This window comes from Haliotis rufescens, unplaced genomic scaffold (assembly GCF_023055435.1).
Source record: "Haliotis rufescens isolate VD_foot unplaced genomic scaffold, xgHalRufe1.0.p SCAF_19, whole genome shotgun sequence".
Taxonomy (NCBI): Eukaryota; Metazoa; Mollusca; class Gastropoda; order Lepetellida; family Haliotidae; genus Haliotis; species Haliotis rufescens.
This window is the reverse complement of record NW_025963879.1, coordinates 23,567,186-23,590,017: the sequence shown is the minus strand read 5'-3', so window position 1 is coordinate 23,590,017 and position 22,832 is coordinate 23,567,186. Positions and strand designations below refer to the sequence as shown.

Here is a 22,832-nt window from a genome sequence, read left to right as displayed (position 1 = left end):
AAGCCTACGACCGTCAAAATCCCAGACACATGACTAGCTTTTATAGAGATTTGTTGCTCCCTTGAACCCTTGTCTGCTCTTGCATCTTCTTCTCGAGCCATTGATCAGAACTTAATAGAGACTAATCCCATTTGTGTGGATCATCTGAGGACAGTTATGGCCTTCCAACAACGCCAAATAGATCACATGTGCAATCATCTCAAGGCTGCTTTTGCTGAGATCACTACAACTTAGCATCCTAGCTACCTGGCTTTTAACTGAGTGGAACTCTGAATTTAAGAGAACTTACAATACCAATCTTGGTCTGCTTCTTCACTTTCCAATGGAGAGATATCTGAGACACATTCCTTTGTCTCTACCTATGCTCGAGTTGAGACTGCCCGCAAGGCTTACGAAAGTATGTCCCAGTACGTCTTTCACAAGTTTTCCATGTCTGGGAACTATCAGCCACGTCCGACTTCTCTCAAGGACAATGACACCCCATCTGTTCATGGCAAAGGTCGGGGTAGCTACCTGCCTTGCCGGGACATGTACCAAGGCAGAGGTGCCGAAGGCAGGGGAAGCACTTAAACTGCTGGGAACTCTTACCCCCAGTCATTCCAGTCATCAACACACCAGTAGGAGAGAGACTAGGCTGATTTTGGCAAAATTGTGCCATCTTGGAGGACCCTCATGTGACTAACATCCTCACCCAGGGGTATCGTCTCTCACTGCTAACCGATTCTCCTCTTCTACTTTCCCATATTCCTTTTTCCCAAGAACGACTCTGACAAGCTATGGCTGATTCAAAATCTGTCAATTTTCAATGAGCATTACCTAGAACTCCTGCCACATTTCCACATGACAATGTTGACGCTGCTCAGGACCAGAATCAACTCCAACAATTTCCTGGTCAGCCTTGACTTGCAGGAACCCTACCTGCTTGTGCCTATCCACCCCAGCAACAGCTGTTTCCTCCGGTTCCTCTTCTATGGTGTCCACTACCAATATGTGAAACTCCCATTTGCCATTTCCACAGCACCCAGGACTCGGAGACTTTCCTGCTACACCGGGGTTTCACCAGGCACCTTGCAATAGCTGGGTGTATTGTGAACAAGCTGAAGTCGGAGTTCACTCCATCCAGTTTATAGGAGGCCTGTTCAAGACAGACCAGGACCTCTGACTGTCCCAAGGGACAATTGGTACAAGGTCCAGCGCCATCGGCTCTCAGCTCTGCAACAGCCTCTTACCATCGCCAGTGGCAAGTTATTCTGGGCCAACTCACTTCGGTGCAGGATCGAACATCCAGAGGTTGCTTACATCTGTGCCCAATTCAGGAGTTCCTAGCTTAGTTCATCAGGCACCAGGATCAGTTGGTCTCCATCATCCAACATACCTCAAGCCTCAACTCCCGTGGTGGACGGTGGAATCGAATGTCTTAGGAGGAGTCTCCTTGACACCTACTTCTCGACGACAAGTGGCGATTCTTTGAGTCTTTTTGTAAGGAGAAGCATCAGGACCTCACTTCTGCATCTCCCCCGCCCTCTCACAGGCAGCACCATTACTACCTACCTGGTGGCCCTCAACTCAGTGTTGGCTCTCCTGGAAGATCACAAAATGACAAAGAAGACGGTATTCCTCTTTGCTCTGGTTACAGCGGCAAGGGTAAGCGGGTTGCTCACACTTGACATCACCTATGTCCGGTTTGCATGCAGGGCGAATGGAGCCGTTCACCTTGGGCTGTGCTGGGAATTCATAGCCAAGAATCAACTTCCAGGACAGCCCAACAGGTCCTTCACCATCCCACCACTCTCTTCGACCGTGGGTGCTGAAGATGAGGAGGAACTCCACTTGTGCCCGTTTCGTGCATTGAGGTGTTACATCCGCCGATCTAAGGCTCAACATGGTTCAAGGAGACAACTATTCATTCCTGTTTCCACGGCTTTCCAGACAGAAGTTAGCCATAACACAATATCTTTGTGGATACGAGCGATCATCTTGCAAGCTTATGAGGCCGCTGGCCTGGATCGTCCCAGGACCAACAACCCTATCTGAGCAGCCTCATCTACCATGGCTCTCAACAGCAATATCTCCATCAGATCCATCATGGAAAGTTGTTTTTGGAGATCCTACACAGTCTTTGCCAGCCAATACCTGAAAGACGTGGCCTTGGAGGACGTCACGGGCATCCACAGTTTTGGTCACCAACCACAAATGTCATTAATTTCTCCAGCAGTCCAGAGGCGACCTTTCAACTCTCTAGCGCCTGCACCCCAGACAGAAAGGTTTACACGCTGCAAGCATTGACTCAGTAAGTCAGTCCTAGACTTTAGCGTACGCTTTTTTCAATGACTGTTCTTATACCTGGACGTCAAACATTCCTCACTCTCGTTTTTGTCTGGCAGGACCGATCATTGCAAAAGGATGCTGGAACAGTTTTCTGGACTTTTTGACGAGGGTCTCCTGAGGATCACATATGAAGGTATGCCCACCTCCATACCGTTAATTCAGATCCATTGAGTAATGCAGGAAAAGGTACAAAAATTAGTAAAATCGAAATATTTATTACAGTTGTATACTTATCCTGCATTACTACATCTAAAGAGGCCCACCTGTCACAGAGCTGCCTCCCCACGTTGTCTTAACATGTTGCGATTAAGCAGTAATGTGAAGATTCATGATGTCATCACTTCTGTGGTCTCGTGGGCTGTGTGCAGTGGGATTAGCCAGACAACTAGTTGGAACAACTTCTTCTTCAGCTGAACCTCACACAGGCTCTGCTTTCTGTAAACAAATAGCAGTAAATGCATTTAGGAGTAATGTATGATAAGTCTACAAATGTAAAAAATATTTAGATATTACTAATTCTGCTTACTATTTCAATTCTTCCTTGGGTACAACATTGTGCAATGTGAGAGGCAGATTTCTGGTGTACCCTGCGAGGATATTGCTGGAATAGTGCTCTGAGCTGTGTAAAACCATATTCATTCATTTCTCTGACAAATAGGAATCTGGACATTTCAGGTACTTGTGGAAAATGGCAGTAAGGCAGGTTTTCAATTGATCGACGAGGCTAAAGAGTATCTGCTTCAAGTAAGTTCCATACTGTCTACTGTTGACAATAAACAGAACCATCATTAAACACCATGTTATATTGCCAGTTCGAAATATAATGAATATATCGTTATCAAAATGGTTGTGACGATGCATATTCTGAAGTTGTTAAGAACAAAATACGTTATACGATGTGACCACAGAATGTTGGTTTGTTTCAAATGTTTGCATTTTACATGGAAACAAACCTTTTCTGGGACTACATTAGGCTCAATAAAATAAAAGAATTGGTTCTCAGGCACTGGTTTTTGAAAATATAGTGCTAGCGTCAGTGTCTTTGTTTTTGGTTGTTCAAACTAGTATGTTACCAAATAAACAGTTATATAACCAAATAAAAAGTTATGTACAATCAACCTGGGAAAGGGCCTCACTACATAAATGTATTCCTTGATGAGTAAAATACTGGAATACAGTATTTGACTACTGTTGGATTCGGAATATTTAAGGATTTTTAGTGGGTTTTTACATGGAAATAAAAACGAAACGTGCGGCAGACTTTGTGATGATGCGGGCGGTGTCTGAGAACCAAGATTATTATTCTTTTAGCCTTATTTTCTTATTTATGTACAGTTGTTTGTCAGTGACAGTATGTTATAAGGAATAATGCCTTTATGTTTCAGTTTTCTGAAGAACATGATGAACTAGAGGGTCATGTTTTTGCACCTGTGAGTACACTTTCTGAATACCGGGGTACTAGTAAAATACAATGTACAACAAGATAATATTACATTAAGTAATACGTTACCACTGTTATACCGAGGCTGTTGTCCCCCACAACTGCTCTTATAGGGAAATCTTCCACAGAGATCTCAATCACCTCATGCAGCACGTGCGTAGCCACCTAGCTGCCATGTGACACCCTTCACTCTTGTCTCTTTGCTTGCCTTCGCAAGACGTATATATCGACTGCTCTGCGTTCTACCAGCCTCCTGCTATCCTTGGTGATATTTATTACTGTTTCTTAGTCCTAAGTAAACTGTAATTTACGGGGCGTTCGTTATACGGCGCTTAGAAAAGTTTCCCGCCTTTTTTTCGCTACTAACAGGGTGCGGCGTCGGCACTTTGTGTTTTCCGTCCACCTTTAGTGGTATATCGTGGGGTGGATTGTCAATCTCCCCAAGAGCGAGTTAACCCCCTCACAGAACTTAAAGTTCATCGGAGGTCGGTTCGACACGGTGACCCATCACCTCTTTGTCCCCCCAGACCGGTGGCACAAGATTCAGGCGATGATTGCCAAAGTCTTAGCGGTGCAACAGACTGTTCACTTTTGGGAACAGCTGTTAGGGCTACTTGCGTCAGCCCAGGACTGCACCCATCGGGCTCGTCTCCAACTCTGCCCGCTGCAACGGTTTCTAATCCAGTTGTTAGCACAGGAGGAGAACAGTGCGACCGTCGCCCTCCCGGATAGGCTCCGGCCGCATCTGGAGTGGTGGACGGTCCCTTACAACGTCTTATCAGGAGTCTCTATGCGGCCCTACCGGGCCACGTTGAACCTGTATACAGACGCCTCTCTAGTGGGCTGGGGCGCCCATCTAGAGGGGGAGGTGAGCTCAGGGCTGTGGTGCGTAGACAAACTAGGTCTTCAAATCAATTGTCTCGAGTTTAAGGCAGTGATCAACGCAGTCAATCACTGGAAGCATCGTCTCGTCGACGCCCGGCTCATGCTTCGAGTTTTACGCTCTGGTGGACAGTGTCCCGTGCCAGGTACGCGCCCGTCACATCCCAGGTGTGCGGAACGTACTGGCCGACGCTCTATCGAGGCCTCGGGATCCGAGCCCCACGGAGTGGATGCTAAACCCAGTAGTGTTTCAGTGGCTGTGCGAACATTTGGGTCGTCCGATGGTAGACCTGTTCGCAACACGGTTCAACAATCAACTCCCGTTGTTTGTATCACCAGTCCCGGACCCGAAGGCCATCGATCACGATGCTCTCGCGTTAGACTGGACGGGCATGGACGCTTATGCTTACCCGCCGACGGCGTTAATACCACTCATTCTCAGCTGGCTCCAAGGAGTTCGCTGTAGAATGTTACTGATCGCACCCATGTGGCCGAACAGAACGTGGTATCCCGACTTGCTGACCCAGGCCACGCAGTCGCCACTTCCACTGCCTGTGAGACGGGATCTCCTGATCCACCCTCACACCCGTCAGCTTCATCCAAACGCAGGGCAGTTCAATCTGCACACGTAGATGTCGTCACCGAGCGTCTGAGGAGTAAAGTTCTCTTTCTGATTAAATCCTCCTTGGGGCACTTATTGCATTTTCCTTGATCAAGAAAATCTACATGACATAGTTGTAACCATTTTCCTTAATAAAAAATGTTACCACACAAAAAACTTCGTTTTTGTATGATATACGACCACCCTTACGGGGCCTCACCCCCAACGGCGCCTCACGCCAGGGGGAGCAACTCTCACCCAAATCACTTTCCTTATGTCATCTGTAAGAGACAGACGTGTTGATTTTTCACACAAGACAAAAAATAAGAGAAATCTATCGTTCGACAAGAACCATGGCTGACCAAACTGTATGTATGGTACATTTCTTTCATTGCAAAGGCGTAATACCTCGCATTGTGAAGTTATAGAGTTGTAATAATACGCCACGTGCACGGTACCTTTGAATTCAAATGGCCGTAATGGCGTCCATATTGTAGTTCCACGGGCTGATACATGTAACACCAAGGCCATTAAGAAACGGCTTGGGGTTTTGTTATATCATACAGCATTGGTCTACAATTTTTTCATTTACAAAACCCAAGGTGGTGTGTTAATTCATAAACTACACTTACCTTTTTTACGGGTTTTACACCTTAGCGCGTAACACGCCCCTTTGGTGTTATAATTATACTACGACATTGGCTATTAGTATCGCGTTACAAATCGCATTCTACATTACGCCTTTGCTTCTAGTTTCACAATTTATGCACGTTTCTTTCCGATCTTTATATCGCACTGATACACGTTGATACCCTTCCCGCCAACCTCAGAAATTACGGTCTTGTTTACAAGACCTTCAAACTGTGTACGGGTTGTTCTAAGACAGGCGCGAACGCTGCCTAATATGTCTGGCGGAGGACATTGCCTTTACCCCCCGGGGCCCCCAAAAAGAGACAAGTTGACTTGTTCCACTTTAAAGAGGTCTATTAAAGGCGGGGGTAGATATCAGATCTACTAAGACATCCCCTCCCCATCTAAAAAGGGTAAAAAAAGCTGCCGAGATTGTCTCCCCCGCTCCCTCTCCGGGGGCCGGGGGAGAAGGCTCGAGGGTCCCCGTAGTAAGCACTGCACCCTCTCCTGCACTGTCTTTGGCAGACTTTTCTGTGTTACTTAAGTCGCAGATGGCGTCGATGATGGAGGAGGTAAAGTCTCAGCTCCGAGAGGAGATGCGGACCGAGCCTTCCCCGTTGTCGGCGCCGGACGCGGCTTCGAGACCTTGTGATATGCCCGGCGTCGGCCGAGGCAGGCCACTTGGTCTCGGGGACGATCTCAGACCGGGCTTCGGCGCCGGCTCGAGGTCGCTTCCCAGGGGAGGGGTGGCGGGCGCCGGCCCGTGCACTACCGACGCACAATTTTTCCCTAGCGGAGCCAGACGCCTCTTCCGAGGCCGAGGCTTTCACTAGTGGATTCGTAGCCCGGAGCCAGGGGGGTTCCCTTGGACCTCCGGCACCTCGGCACCGGGACTCGGCCTCGGGCCGGGTGCAGAGACACGTGCGGGACAGGATTGTCCAGGTACTGCCTCAGGTGGCTGCGCCCATGCCAGAGTCGGAGACACCCAACTTGACTAAGGTCAAGCAGGGCCCGCGTTTGCCCCCCCTTTCCCGTGTGCGGTGCGGAGTTGAAGGCTGCTTTCATATGCTTCGAGGAGCAATATTATAATGCATGCCAACAGCTCCGTGTGCCTGTACACTCCGCGTATCTGTCGGCTGTACAGAGGGAGTTAGCGGGAGAGGGGCCGGCCGACTCTTCGGAGTTGGCCGCGCAACTAACGGAAGTTCAGTTATCTTGCGCGGGACGCTATTCGTAGCTGTGCCTCGCAGATGATGTGCGCTGTTATGGGCATGCGCAGGTGGTGGATGTCGGTATCTAAATACTCGACTTACACACGCCAAGACCTACTTGCTTTGCCGTATAAGAGGGTGCCACCCTCTTCCCTGGGGCTCAGCAGGTGGTCCGAGAGGCTGCTCAATTGTATACTTCCATCAAAGACTCATAAGGCCTTGTTGGAGGTACCAAGCGTTAAAACCGCGTAAGCGGGCCTCTCTAATTGTCCCCTCCTACGCTAACGCACGGGTCAGACGTCCACACCTGCTTGGAAGCCGCCGCTTCCTTCAGGTATAAGGGCGCCGGGAGGAGCAAGAGAGGCACGGGCCGGGGCAAGGCAGCTGGTCGAGGCCAACAGCTTTTTCGCGGGGCTGGGAACGATGGGTTCCCATTAGCGCCCGAAGAGCCCCGGGTGAACCCACAGTCGCAAGTTATCGAACTGCCTCCAGCCGGGGTCCACTGCCTCCAGCCGGATGTCCCCGTAGGCGGCCGACTGGCTATATTCCTGAAGGAATGGGAGACAGTTACATCACAATCCCCGGACCCCGTCCATTTTAAGGGATGGCCATTTGCCTCGGTGGAAAACTCATCCGCTCCTCCACTTTTCCGGGATAAAGCACACTCCGGTGTCTGCTACCCGAGAGAAGGCGGAATTCCTCCGTGCCGAGGTCGACGCACTTCTTATGAAAGCTGCGATCGAACCGGGTCCCGAGGGACAGGAAAGCGATGGCTTCTACTCGACTTGTTTCCTAGTCACCAAACAGTGATCTCAACTGTGGAGACAGGAGAATGGCTAACGTCAATAGACTTAAAATACGCCTATCTCCACATACCAATACACCCCGAGTTCAAGAAATACCTGAGGTTTTCTTTCGACGGGAGGTGTTATCAGTTCAGGGTTCTACCATTCGGGATCTCCACGGCCCCGAGGGTGTTCACCAAGCTGATGTTGATTCCCGCCCAAGTGGCCAGGTCAAAAGGTCGGTTCTGCCATCCGTACCTCGACGACTGGTTACTAAGAGCTCTATTGCAATCCCTGAGTCAGATAGCTACACAACAAGTTATAGATATTCTGATCACTCTAGGGTGGATGGTCAATCTCAAGAAGTCAGATCTGAGCCCCACTCAGAATCTAGTCTTCCTAGTGGCTAATTTCAACACGGTGAGAGGACGTGTATCTCTGTCACAAGATATCAAGTCCCTTAAGCGCAAGTCACACTGCTCGTACATGGCTCCAGTTACTGGACAACATGGCGGCGACAGTGGATTTGGTCTGGCGGGCGCGCTTGAGAATGAGTCCCATTCAACAAGCACTCCGACGACTTTGGGCGAACTCGGAAGATCTCGAGACTGTGCTCGAGACTCCGTAGTGGCTCATTACACACCTCCAGTGGTGGACCGAGGTCGGGAATCACTCCCGTTCTGTCTCTCACAGTTCAAACAGACGCGTCACTCTCCGGCTGGGGAGGCGTTCTGAATGATCACACTGCCTCGCGACTATGATCCCAGCAGGAGATCAAATTGCATATCAATGTGCTAGAACTGAGAGCGGTCAGGTTGGTGTTCCAACGCTTCCCGGATCTGCTTCGTGGCCAAGTGGTTCGTCTAGAGATGGACAACCAAACGGCGATGACTTACATCCGGAAGCAGGGGGGAACGGCGTCTCCGTCGCTTCGAAGAAAGACGTGGCAGTTTCTACTATAGTGCGACTCTAACGATATCAGGGTGCTACCTGTTTATCTCCCTGGGGTAGACAACGTCCGTGCGGACGCTCTGTCTTGCCGGATCCTCGCTCCTCACGAGTGGAGGCTCGACCCGGGGATATTCGGGATTTTCTCCCTGTTATACAGGTCGTTACAGGTGGATCTGTTTGCGTCTGGGTTAAATAACCAGACACCAACGTTCTGCTCCCGAGTTCACGACCCGAGGTCGGTGGCACCGGACGCCTTTCAGCTAGATTGGACGGACAGTTCTGTGGGCATTCTCCCCAGTACCTCTGATTTCCAAGGTCCTGTCTCAGCTAGGCACTCAGCCTGCGCGACTAATTGTGCTCCTGGCACCTCTTTAGTCGGCGCAGAGTGGGTTTCCAGTAATACTCAGGTTTCTGGCTCAGCCTCCTGTTATATTACCTTTACACCGGACCTCCTATCCCAGAACGGGGCCCTCCACCCGAATCTCAGGATTCAATGGGTGGCTTGGCCACTGTCAGGAATCGCCTCCAGAAGAGCGGTATTCCTGCACGAGTTGCAGACACAATACTGGCTTCGCGGAGGGATTCGACAAACGTTCAGTACGATAGATAGGCCTGCTATGCGCCCTGGTGTGTCGATAGAGGGATTGCAGATCTTTTTTCTGCAGATCTCGTATCCGTGCTTGAGTTTCTCCAGTCGCGACTAGATGACGGCCTGGCCGCATCAACAGTCCGAGGGTACTCTACAGCTATCGCAGCTTTTCACGTCCCTGTCGACGGGGCACTTCTGGGTGCACACCCATTAGTGCAGCGCTTTTTAGCAGGTGTGGACAGGATCCGACCGCCAGTCCGGCGGATCAGTCCCCCTTGGGACTTGTCAATCATTCTCGATTGGCTGTCCGGTCCTTCCTTTCGGGATCTGTCGTCTCTCTCTCTTCAGCTGTTGAGCTGGGAGACGGCGTTCCTTGTGGTGGTAACGTCCGGCAGACGGGTAGGCGACATTCGTGTTATGCCAGCCAATCCCAAAATAACTGTCTTCCATGGGGTCGATAAATATCACCGGGACAGTCAGTTTTCGTCTACCTGACTATTACCGTCCTAGGGTCGCACACGATTCCACGTGAACGGCTCCTATTGAGCTACCTGCTCTTTCACAGCCTTCCTCGTCGGGGACCACTGCAAGACATGCTCATGTCTTGGATGTCCGCACGACTCTCAAGGCCTATATCAGCAGAAATATGGGTGTCCGTAAGGATAACCAACTATTTTGCTGTTACTGCGGTAGGAAGGTTGGCTCACCTGCGAGTAAACAATCTATCTCGAGGTGGATAGTTTCAACCATTTGTACAGTGTATACGCTTACAGGCAGGGACCCCCCTACCAGGTTGAAGGCTCATTAGGTTAGAGCAGTGGCTGCGTCAAAAGCGTACGCCACGGCTCTGCCCATTGAGCAGATCTGCTCCGCGGCTATTTGGAGCCAGCCGAGCACGATTCATCAAACCTTACCAACTCGACAAACACTCAAGCGAGCGTACTCGGTTTGTTCAGTCAGTTCTCCGAACTGGGCAAAGTTCTAATCTCAAGCTGATTGAGCATTCGAGATTTTAGACAGTCTTCCAGTTATACTGCTCAGTAATGGTCCGGATTTTATCTTTTGCGGTCGATAAATATCAGTCCTTACTACTCGATAATACTCGTATTTTGCGCACGCACTCCTTCGATCCTCGGGGACCCTCTGGCCTAGCTCAGCGCTGGTTATGGTCTCTCATGATCTACGCCCTTATATCACTTGTTCAAAAAAAAAAAAGTGTGGGGGGGTGGGAGGTGTTTCGAGTTCCCAACTTATGACAAGCCGCAAAAACAGGCTTTATCATAATATATGGTCGACCACGCCCTGTCTCTAGCCCCCGCCTTTCGACGGTGGTGCCTCACGATAAGGTTGGTTCCATTTATTGAACTCAATATTTTATTCTGTTGAATAATCAAATACGATGTATTTATTTACGCCTGTTGCTGACGGATGCCACTTCCTAGATTATCTTTGGGAGTCTGTCTTGATGCAATAAGTGCCCCAAGGAGGATTTAATCAGAAAGAGAATTTTACAAACCTGTAGAGGTTATGAATTCTCTGATGAAATCCTCCTTGGGGCACGGCCACCCACCTCCCCACATTCCGTCAGCATTTGACATATGGAAAGTGATTTGGGTGAGAGTTGCTCCCCCTGGCGTGAGGCGCCATTGGGGGTGAGGCCCCGTAAGGGTGGTCGTATATCATACAAAAACGAAGTTTTTTGTGTGGTAACATTTTTTATTAAGGAAAATGGTTACAACTATGTCATGTAGATTTTCTTGAGCAAGGAAAATGCAATAAGTGCCCCAAGGAGGATTTCATCAGAGAATTCATAACCTCTACAGGTTTGTAAAAGTTTTTCTCGTCGGGCGTCTCGGGCATACGTTAGTATGCATCGTGATTCTACCCAGAAGGTGTATAATGCATGTTGGGCTATTTTCACGAAGTGGTGTTGTAAACATCACATTCATTCGCCAGATAAGGTATCTGTGCAGGATATTACTCGTTTCATGTTTCACTTATGAGAGACCAGGAAACTCTCCAGGGGTTCCATTGCCAACTATGTCTCGTCCGTTGCTACGGTACGGGACGTTGCTATGGGTACCAGTCTCTCCAAAGAGCCGGTGATACGGGGTATTATCAAGGGTTTCAAACAGCAAGATCTTAAAAAAGGCCGCCTTCGGGCACCGGCCTGGGATCTCTCCTTAGTGTTGAAATCACTTACGGAGGCTCCGTATGAACCCTTGGGTAGTTTTTCGTTCCGGCATGTGACTTGGAAAACAGCATTTCTCCTCTCCTTTGCCACGGCGGCACGAGTGTCGGAAATACACGCACTCGATGTCACCAAAGTACGATTCGATAGGGGCGACGAAGGAGCGGTCCGCCTGGGCCTGCTCATGGGCTTCGTCGCTAAAAATCAGAAATTTGGCCAAACTGAGAGAGAATTTACTGTAAGATCCCTAAAAAAAATCTTACATCCTGCTGATACCGAGGACAGATCGCTGTGTCCGGTTAGGGCCCTTAAGTTTTATCTTAAGGCTTCGAATGAACGTAGAAAAGGGCGTGACCGTCTGTTCATATCGTGTAACCCTAATCGGACTGCTGACATAACTCACAACTCGATTGCGTTATGCGCTTGACAGTGCTTTGGTATCCCTATATGGTAACGCCAAGCTGGGAGCATTCGCATCGAGTGCTTCCACCTTGTTGTTTACTTCCGCTGGTCGGAAGGAACACGAGCAGTCAGGTTCGGGTTGTAGGTGCCCCCACACCGCCTACTGTGGTAGTCAGCCTCGGTATAACAGTGGTAATGTATTACTTAATGTAATTTGTAGAATTTTCCTATTCGGAATATTCTATAAGTAATACGTTACCACTGGGCTGCTGCCCGCCCGTCTGTCCCCCGAGCACTTGCTCTCGCAAGAGGCAAGAGTCAAGGGTGTCACATGGCAGCTAGGTGGCTACGCACGTGCTGCATGAGGTGATTGAGATCTCTTTGGAAGATTTTGCTATAAGAACAGTTGTGGGGGACAACAGCCTCGGTATAACAGTGGTAACGTATTACTTATAGAATAATCCGAATAGGAAAATTCTACAGGTTTTTCCACATTGTTATCTCCCTGTATTCCTGGCCCCAACAGTATTCACACCATCCCAATGCTTGATTCCAGGATAGAACAACTGGGGAGTCTTAAGGTGGGGAATGTGTTGTAGAACAGTGCGCTGGTATTCCATCCTTCATGAGCAATGTTGATGAGGAATCTGGGATAGAATAAATAGTACCCAGCACCCCACCCTTCACTAAGAGACCACCTCCGTGGTCTAGTGGTAGAGCGTCCGCCCAGAGAGCGGAAGGTCCAGGGGTCGTTCCCCTGTCTGGCGCTTGGCATTAGGGGCAAAAACAAGGACTGGTCGGCTCGGAGGCAGTATACTGTCGATCCCCGTCCGCTTCATACCAAAAGACGTTTAAAGATGGTATTTGTTGTTGCCCTGTCTGGCGCTCGGCATTAAGGGGCATAAACATAAACAAGGACTGGTCTGCTCGGAGTCAGTGAAATGTGTCTGAGTGGGGTATTCATGTTAATCTGTGGCATGGTATCTCCGTGGCCTAACACTATAAATTGGCATCAGTCCGGACTAGTACAAGCAGAAACAAACACACACACACACACACACACCACACCACACCACACCACACCACACCACACCACACCACACCACACCACACCACACCACACCACACCACACCACACCACACCACACCACACCACACCACACCACACCACACTACACACACACTACACACACCTCACCATCCTTGACCGAGGGCCAAGTAATTGACTGGTTACAATCTCAATTCTGACTCAGTGTGTGTCATCATTGCTCATAGCCTACACCTCTGGGATGCCTGGTCCAGACTTAGCTACTTACTGATCACCTAGATATAGCTGGAATATTATGTCACAATATAACACCCACCGACTTACCCACCCTGGGGTGAATGTTATGTACTTGATGGATGACTGAATGTTTCAGTGTCCCCACGAGAAGGCATGTCCCAAACTGGCAGAAAGAAACAGCCCCTGCATGTTTGGTGTCACCTACAAGCCCCTCGACATGTCACCACAAGTAAGTAGCTATGCCATCACAGTAGGGTGGCATGTGTGGCCCAGACGACTCAGCTGCCCCAGTTCGCTGTGCAGAGTTACACCCCTTAGGTGTGCCAGAAACCTATGATCGTTATTGTTTTCCTCTCACATCAAGCTGACATGACGTGATGAAACAGAAATACTGTTCAAAGCATCTTTAAAGTTTAAACTCACTCACTGACGCACTTTTGCCAGGATGTAAAGGAGTGTCGTTCTCATCTAGCCAATGTGTTCCAGGGTACTGAAGCTAAGCAGACGTCAAGATACAGCTATGTGATCCTGAGGAAAGGCAAGAGGAAGCACGGTAAGCCTGGTCATACTGTCCCCAATCTTACCTCTCACAGTCTCCAATCTTACCTCTCACAGTCCCCAATCTTACCAATCACAGTCCCCAATCTTACCTCTCACAGTCCCCAATCTTACCTCTCACAGTCCTCAATCTTACCACTCACAGTCTCCAATCTTACCTCTCACAGTCCCCAATCTTACCACTCACAGTCTCCAATCTTACCTCTCACAGTCCCCAATCTTACCTCTCACAGTCCCCAATCTTACCACTCACAGTCTCCAATCTTACCTCTCACAGTCCCCAATCTTACCAATCACAGTCCCCAATCTTACTTCTCACAGTCCCCAATCTTACCTCTCACAGTCCTCAATCTTACTTCTCACAGTCTCCAATCTTACCAATCACAGTCCCCAATCTTACCTCTCACAGTCCTCAATCTTACCAATCACAGTCCCCAATCTTACTTCTCACAGTCTCCAATCTTACCTCTCACAGTCCTCAATCTTACCAATCACAGTCCCCAATCTTACCACTCACAGTCTCCAATCTTACCTCTCACAGTCCCCAATCTTACCTCTCACAGTCCCCAATCTTACCACTCACAGTCCTTAGTCGTACCACTCACAGTCCCCAATCTTACCTCTCACAGTCCCCAATCTTACCTCTCACAGTCCCCAATCTTACCACTCACAGTCCTCAATCTTACCTCTCACAGTCTCCAATCTTACCTCTCACAGTCCCCAATCTTACCTCTCACAGTCTCCAATCTTACCTCTCACAGTCTCCAATCTTACCTCTCACAGTCTCCAATCTTACCTCTCACAGTCTCCAATCTTACCTCTCACAGTCCCCAATCTTACCTCATACTGTCTCCAATCTTACCTCTCACAGTCCTTAGTCGTACCACTCACAGTCCCCAATCTTACCTCTCACAGTCTCCAATCTTACCTCTCACAGTCCCCAATCTTACCTCTCACAGTCTCCAATCTTACCACTCACAGTCTCCAATCTTACCTCTCACAGTCCTCAATCTTACCTCTCACAGTCCTCAATCTTACCACTCACAGTCCCCAATCTTACCACTCACAGTCCTCAATCTTACCTCTCACAGTCCTTAGTCGTACCACTCACAGTCCCCAATCTTGCCACTCACAGCCCCCAATCTTACCACTCACAGTCCTCAATCTTACCACTCACAGTCCCCAATCTTACCTCTCACAGTCCCCAATCTTACCTCTCACAGTCCTCAATCTTACCACTCACAGTCCCCAATCTTACCACTCACAGTCCTCAATCTTACCTCTCACAGTCCTTAGTCGTACCACTCACAGTCCTCAATCTTACCACTCACAGCCCCCAATCTTACCACTCACAGTCCTCAATCTTACCTCTCACAGTCCTTAGTCGTACCACTCACAGTCCTCAATCTTACCACTCACAGTCCCCAATCTTACCACTCACAGTCCCCAATCTTACCTCTCACAGTCCCCAATCTTACCACTCACAGTCCCCAATCTTACCTCTCACAGTCCTCAATCTTACCACTCACAGTCTCCAATCTTACCTCTCACAGTCCCCAATCTTACCACTCACAGTCCCCAATCTTACCACTCACAGTCCTCAATCTTACCACTCACAGTCCCCAATCTTACCACTCACAGTCCTCAATCTTACCTCTCACAGTCCTTAGTCGTACCACTCACAGTCCTCAATCTTACCAATCACAGTCCCCAATCTTACCTCTCACAGTCCTTAGTCGTACCACTCACAGTCCCCAATCTTACCTCTCACAGTCCTCAATCTTACCACTCACAGTCCCCAATCTTACCACTCACAGTCCCCAATCTTACCACTCACAGTCCTCAATCTTACCTCTCACAGTCCCCAATCTTACCACTCACAGTCCCCAATCTTACCACTCACAGTCCTCAATCTTACCACTCACAGTCCCCAATCTTACCACTCACAGTCCTCAATCTTACCTCTCACAGTCCTTAGTCGTACCACTCACAGTCCTCAATCTTACCAATCACAGTCCCCAATCTTACCTCTCACAGTCCTTAGTCGTACCACTCACAGTCCTCAATCTTACCACTCACAGTCCTCAATCTTACCTCTCACAGTCCTTAGTCGTACCACTCACAGTCCCCAATCTTACCACTCACAGTCCTCAATCTTACCTCTCACAGTCCTTAGTCGTACCACTCACAGTCCTCAATCTTACCAATCACAGTCCCCAATCTTACCTCTCACAGTCCTTAGTCGTACCACTCACAGTCCCCAATCTTACCAATCACAGTCCCCAATCTTACCTCTCACAGTCCTTAGTCGTACCACTCACAGTCCTCAATCTTACCTCTCACAGTCCCCAATCTTACCTCTCACAGTCCCCAATCTTACCTCTCACAGTCCTTAGTCGTACCACTCACAGTCCTCAATCTTACCTCTCACAGTCCCCAATCTTACCTCTCACAGTCCTCAATCTTACCTCTCACAGTCTCCAATCTTACCAATCACAGTCCCCAATCTTACCTCTCACAGTCCTTAGTCGTACCACTCACAGTCCTCAATCTTACCTCTCACAGTCCCCAATCTTACCTCTCACAGTCCCCAATCTTACCTCTCACAGTCCCCAATCTTACCACTCACAGTCCTCAATCTTACCTCTCACAGTCCCCAATCTTACCTCTCACAGTCCCCAATCTTACCTCTCACAGTCCCCAATCTTACCTCTCACAGTCCTTAGTCGTACCACTCACAGTCCCCAATCTTACCACTCACAGTCCTCAATCTTACCTCTCACAGTCCTTAGTCGTACCACTCACAGTCCTCAATCTTACCAATCACAGTCCCCAATCTTACCTCTCACAGTCCTTAGTCGTACCACTCACAGTCCCCAATCTTACCAATCACAGTCCCCAATCTTACCTCTCACAGTCCTTAGTCGTACCACTCACAGTCCTCAATCTTACCTCTCACAGTCCCCAATCTTACCTCTCACAGTCCCCAATCTTACCTCTCACAGTCCTTAGTCGTACCACTCACAGTCCTCAATCTTACCTCTCACAGTCCCCAATCTTACCACTCACAGTCCTCAATCTTACCTCTCACAGTCTCCAATCTTACCAATCACAGTCCCCAATCTTACCTCTCACAGTCCTTAGTCGTACCACTCACAGTCCTCAATCTTACCTCTCACAGTCCCCAATCTTACCTCTCACAGTCCCCAATCTTACCTCTCACAGTCCCCAATCTTACCACTCACAGTCCTCAATCTTACCTCTCACAGTCCCCAATCTTACCTCTCACAGTCCCCAATCTTACCTCTCACAGTCCCCAATCTTACCTCTCACAGTCCTTAGTCGTACCACTCACAGTCCTCAATCTTACCTCTCACAGTCCTCAATCTTACCTCTCACAGTCCCCAATCTTACCTCTCACAGTCCCCAATCTTACCTCTCACAGTCCCCAATCTTACCTCTCACAGTCCTCAATCTTACCTCTCACAGTACCAAAGAAAGTACTTCCCTGCCTGGCATTCAGCATTGCGAGCTAAAGCAAGATCACTGACTTTGTGTGCTGGCGATTAGGTGCCTCAATTAGGCAGCGTGGGTTCGAATCCCAGGTGGGATTCAACCCAAAAAGGTACTAGAATCTGTACTTTACTTAGAAAGTGTTATCCCAAGTATAACATTTTTTGTTACATTTGACCACTTTCTAAAATGTCATTGTGTGTTCATTACTTCATTCAAAGCTTGTGTACAGTTTAAAAAACCAATGCTATAACTAGGGCTGGCACGAGTCCAAATTTACGATGCGGGTACCCATCCCCCTGTTACCCGACCCTACCCGGGTCTCAAGAGATAGGTACAAAATGTCCGATTGGGAAACGTTTGACCGTACTCCTGTCAAAATAAATTTAGATACATGTATAAACCGGTCTGGTCATGCATACACTGAAGCTGAGTGAAGTTTTATCTTTATGCAAACATGTAAAGTCCGAAAGAAATGTGAACATTTGTCACTTATAGTGTAACCATAGAGTTCCAGATAGTTTTTGCCATTAAACAATATAATCATGTGACTAACCACAGGTCTAGGTAGTTCGGTGGGTATCCGGGTCCTACTCAGTACCCACCTGACCCGAGTACCCAAGTTTCCGGTCTCACCCTTGACGTGAACTCTACTGCAGTGAACAATGCATGGAAAATGCTTGACTTGCTTATTGTTGGACACGTATGTCGTTGCCGTTGAGTTAATGTGAATTGTTACAAACTAGGAGCAGCACATGAACAGATACCAATTTTGGGTCACTTGAAACAGCATTTTAAAGAGAATTATCTAAAAAAAATTCTACTCGTTGGTTTAAAAATATCCAATCAACTGGACCCAAGGGAGTGAAAATATATTGAATACAGAAAGAAAACAAGTAATACCCGATTACCAAAATGAGTAAATATGCAATGGTTAAAAGAATTTATGAATGCTGTAATTTTGGTGGAGGAACGTTTTAGGTGCTGGAGGCAAGGAGTTTTCTGTAGCTCAAGAGAGCTCAGCACATGTAATAAGTTTATATCAAGGCTGACCGTCTATATGTTTCTGACAGATGCAGCATGGCCTCGTGTGATCCAGGAAGTTGTCCGGGCATCCAAGCATGTCCACTGTCACCTGTGCTGGCCGGATGGCAAACTCAGCCACGATATCCTCACCGCCAGGAAACATGGAAAGTGAGTATCACCCTCCCATTTCCTAAAGGTCACACCTCACATCATTGTTGATGTAAAGTTTGTTTGTTTGTTTGTTGTTTAAAGCAATATGCCAGCTATGTGACAGCAGTCTGTAAATGATCAACATCCCAATGTCCTTTTATTTTTCAAATGTTTTCACTCACTCACTCACTCACTCCCTCACTCACAACCTTTTTTGTATGATAATGTATCATGATACAGGTCTGTTTGTATCATGCATCAAATCAAGGACCATATATAGCGTTTCACCCTTGGTAACACGTATGTGGTGTTGTGTTGCAGGGACGTGTACAGCTGTGTGCGAGCCTCCAACTGGGGAGACCTGTTTCCTATCCACCTGAAGGACGGCAGCACCGGTGACACCTGTGACACCGACACAAACCCCGGCGGTGGTGACACAGACGGTATGGAAGGAGAGACTGCAGATGTGTGCGACGACTCCAGTGCCAAACCGGGGATTGTTGATTCTGGAAGCTATTCTGAGGACAGGCTTCAGAATGTGACTTTAAACAAGTGCAGTGAGACATTCGTGTCTGAATCCTGGAGGGAGACGGTGAGGACAGAGACAACAAGGAAGCCCACGTGGAGGGTGCCTGTCAGACTGTTCTCATCACCAACATAGCGTTGTATATCTCGAGGATGCCTACGTGGAGGGTGCCTGTCAGACTGTTCTCATCACCAACATAGCGTTGTATATCTCGAGGATGCCTACGTGGAGGGTGCCTGTCAGACTGTTCTCATCACCAACATAGCGTTGTATATCCCGAGGATGCCCACGTGGAGGGTGCCTGTCAGACTGTTCTCATCACCAACATAGCGTTGTATATCCCGAGGATGCCCACGTGGAGGGTGCCTGTCAGACTGTTCTCATCACCAACATAGCGTTGTATATCCCGAGGATGCCTACGTGGAGGGTGCCTGTCAGACTGTTCTCATCACCAACATAGCGTTGTATATCTCGAGGATGCCTACGTGGAGGGTGCCTGTCAGACTGTTCTCATCACCAACATAGCGTTGTATATCTCGAGGATGCCTACGTGGAGGGTGCCTGTTAGACTGTTCTCATCACCAACATAGCGTTGTATATCTCGAGGATGCCTACGTGGAGGGCGCCTGTCAGACTGTTCTCATCACCAACATAGCGTTGTATACCCCGAGGATGCCTACGTGGAGGGTGCCTGTCAGACTGTTCTCATCACCAACATAGTGTTGTATACCCCGAGGATGTCCTAAAAGGAAATGGTCAAACATGGTGCTAATCAACGACATTATTGTGATCATTATGCAAGCCCCATTGATCTGGGTACAACCGGACACAGTGCTTGTTATTGTATTTGATGGAAATGGGTGATAAGCGAGGTTGCGTCCTACAAGTATCAGTTCACGCTAGTGTCTGGTGGCCTCCTGTGAGAAAAGACTTGCTGTCATCAGTAGAGGCTGAACAGATATGTCATCCTACCCAAGGTCATTCATCAGTACTAGTGCTGCATCCAATGCTTGTCTTCTCCAGTTCTGGTGAAAGACTAACTTACCATTATGGTATTGCTGTCATATGATAAACTTTGTGTGATTGGTCGACCAGTGTGATATAACTGTATGATTGGTCGACCAGTGTGATATAACTGTATGATTGGTAGACCAGTGTGATATAACTGTATGATTGGTAGACCAGTGTGATATGACTGTAACATTGGTAGACCAATGCGAAATACGGTAACTATATTTGGTAGATCAGCGTGATACAGCTGTATCAGTGGTAGTCCAGTGTGATAGAACTGTATCATTGGTAGACCAGTGTGATAGAACTGTATCAGTGGTAGTCCAGTGTGATAGAACTGTATCATTGGTAGACCAGTGTGATAGAACTGTATCATTGGTAGTCCAGTGTGATAGAACTGCATCATTGGTAGACCAGTGTGATAAAGCTGTAAAATTAGCAGATTGTTGTGATTTACCTACAGGTCTAGTCGCCGACACAAAAGGCCATTCACTGATACATAGAATAAGAAGGGAAGTTTGCCCTTGCTGGTTAGTGCTGTTGGATAGTGCTTCATTGTGGCTACGGATGATTTGTAGAATATATAATCCAGAATGTATCAGACACTTCCTGTGAATACAATGTAGTGGTGTTGTCGACGGATTGGTTGGTTTCAGTGTCCAACTGAACAGGAATGATCCAGGCCCAGTTGTGAAAGGAAACCTGGTGTGCCAGAAACATGTTATCATGAGTTTGAATCCCAGATTTGCCCTGGTCATTTGTAGTTATGTCCACCATACCCAAGCTTGTGGTCTTCACCAAGTGATAAACATCAAAGACTTCACGGTTTTCATGCCTTGTTCTTACTGTTTAAAGCTGCTTTAAACCAAATCCACTCACTCTCTCCAACTGATCGTGAAGAGGCATTTTGCAGTAATATTTAAGTTCAATTTAATGAATTTGTGGGGATAATTTGTTTGGTTATGTTTTTAAACACTGACACAGCAGTATTCTAGCTGTATGAAACATAACTGAGACTGGACCAGATATTGTGAGCAATGATCCACTTTGTCAGGGTACAGTTGACACGCAATAAACCAATTATACCGTATTCAATGTAATAAGCACCCAGGGCGCTCTCAAAATTCAAAATAGGGGGCTCATATTAGAATATTATTTTTGTGGAAAAAACAGAGTTAAAAGATGAATTTTATGGTTTATGCTGACAGCCTAAAATGTTTATATATGACAGATATATTTTTCCAGAATTTAATTGCCCATAATTAAGGGTGCACATAACGCACGAGTACGTATTATACGTGAATAAATAAGTCTTGTTTACATTGATCAATTGGAATTTGTGCTAATTGGGATTGTTCACTTGCCAATATATTAGCAAATATCGCTGTGGGTGCTTTTTAGAGCGGGGCGCTTATTATGTCGAATACGGTAGGTTATGACCTGCACAGGTTGCTGAGGACATACTCTAACCCAGGAGTCCCGCAGGGTTGTGGGGATGATAATGATAATGAGCATAAAGCATCAGTGTGATGGACACAGAGTCAAGATTTGCTGACACAGCAAGTTTCCCAGTCAATGTGTCAGTGTTGCAAAGAATAGTAAAATATCAGTTTGTTATTTTGTCATGCTTATTTATTGTTCAGGGATGAGAATGGATATTTTCCTTTTCAGCTGAAACATCTTTGCTATGGAGCGTGGTCCATTATTTGGGGGTGTTTATTGGGGAAGCCATCAGATTTGAACACACTTGTGGTCACTAAAATGTCGTGGAAATTTTGTTCGCAGATTCTCTTCCGTGATTGTTACATGAAGGATACCAAGAAAGATTACTCTGTGTTGTTATTTTGTGTCAAGGTCAATCGGAGGGTTTTCAAGCCAATGTCCTCCAATCTTAATCAACTACCGGTACCTGTGAATCTTGATCAGGTGTGGATTTTTCCGTGAGATGTTTGAATATTCTTTAACCCCAAAAACATCAGCAGATCAATTTCAGCAATCACCAAATGACTACTTGTGTGCCTTAGCTATGGATCAACTATCAAAGGTCATTGCCCCTTTGGAGGAGGTGGGGTAGCCTAGTGGTTTAAGCGTTCACTCATCACGCCAAAGACCTGAGTTCAATTCACCACATGGGTACAATGTGTGAAGCCCATTTCTGGTGTCCCCCGCTGTGATATTGCTGGAATATTGCTAAAAGCAGCATAAAACCATACTCACTCATCCTGCTCATTGCTCCTATTAGAACTTACTGACTTTAATTTTTGAGAATATGAACCTGAAGTAGTTGCGGTCAAAATAATGTATAATATGGAGATGTGTAGAAGCACATCAATAAAAACAAAATCCCAAAAGGGTGTTTAATTGGGATAAAGGAAGATTAAATTTTTAAATTAGAACAAATCCAAATTTTACATAGCGATATTGTACTATGTACACAGGTTACAGCTGTGAAATAATTCATAAATGTGAATTTCACACAATATACTGCTGTTTGATTGAACGAGAGGTCAGTCACTCTTACAAACGCCATTTTTTCGGTAGCGTATGTTTTTCACAAAATTGTCCTAGAAGAGAGAAACACAGACAGTTGGGCTGGGACGTGTAATTCAGGTACTCTATCCATGGTTACACTGCAAGTCGCCAATGTTCGCATTACTTTCTGAGTATGCACGCATTCCTTTTATATGTCTGAATCAAGATAAAGCTTCAGTGTATGCATGACCAGATGATTGAGATCGATTTATCTGTATCT

General features: G+C 47.4%; 1 protein-coding gene across 1 annotated transcript in view; it reads left to right on the top strand.

The window, feature by feature from the left end:
* LOC124135350 (methyltransferase-like protein 17, mitochondrial) overlaps positions 1 to 20,901 on the top strand; it is a 32,597-nt gene extending 11,696 nt beyond the window's left edge. Inside the window, exons 10-15 of the mRNA XM_046500643.2 lie at positions 3,004 to 3,072; positions 3,714 to 3,758; positions 13,433 to 13,525; positions 13,783 to 13,849; positions 18,441 to 18,561; positions 18,865 to 20,901. Coding sequence (XP_046356599.2) covers positions 3,004 to 3,072; positions 3,714 to 3,758; positions 13,433 to 13,525; positions 13,783 to 13,849; positions 18,441 to 18,561; positions 18,865 to 19,204 — 735 coding nt within the window. The 3' untranslated portion in view covers positions 19,205 to 20,901. The remainder of the gene's footprint in view (positions 1 to 3,003; positions 3,073 to 3,713; positions 3,759 to 13,432; positions 13,526 to 13,782; positions 13,850 to 18,440; positions 18,562 to 18,864) is intronic.
* The last annotated feature ends 1,931 nt before the right edge of the window (positions 20,902 to 22,832 follow it).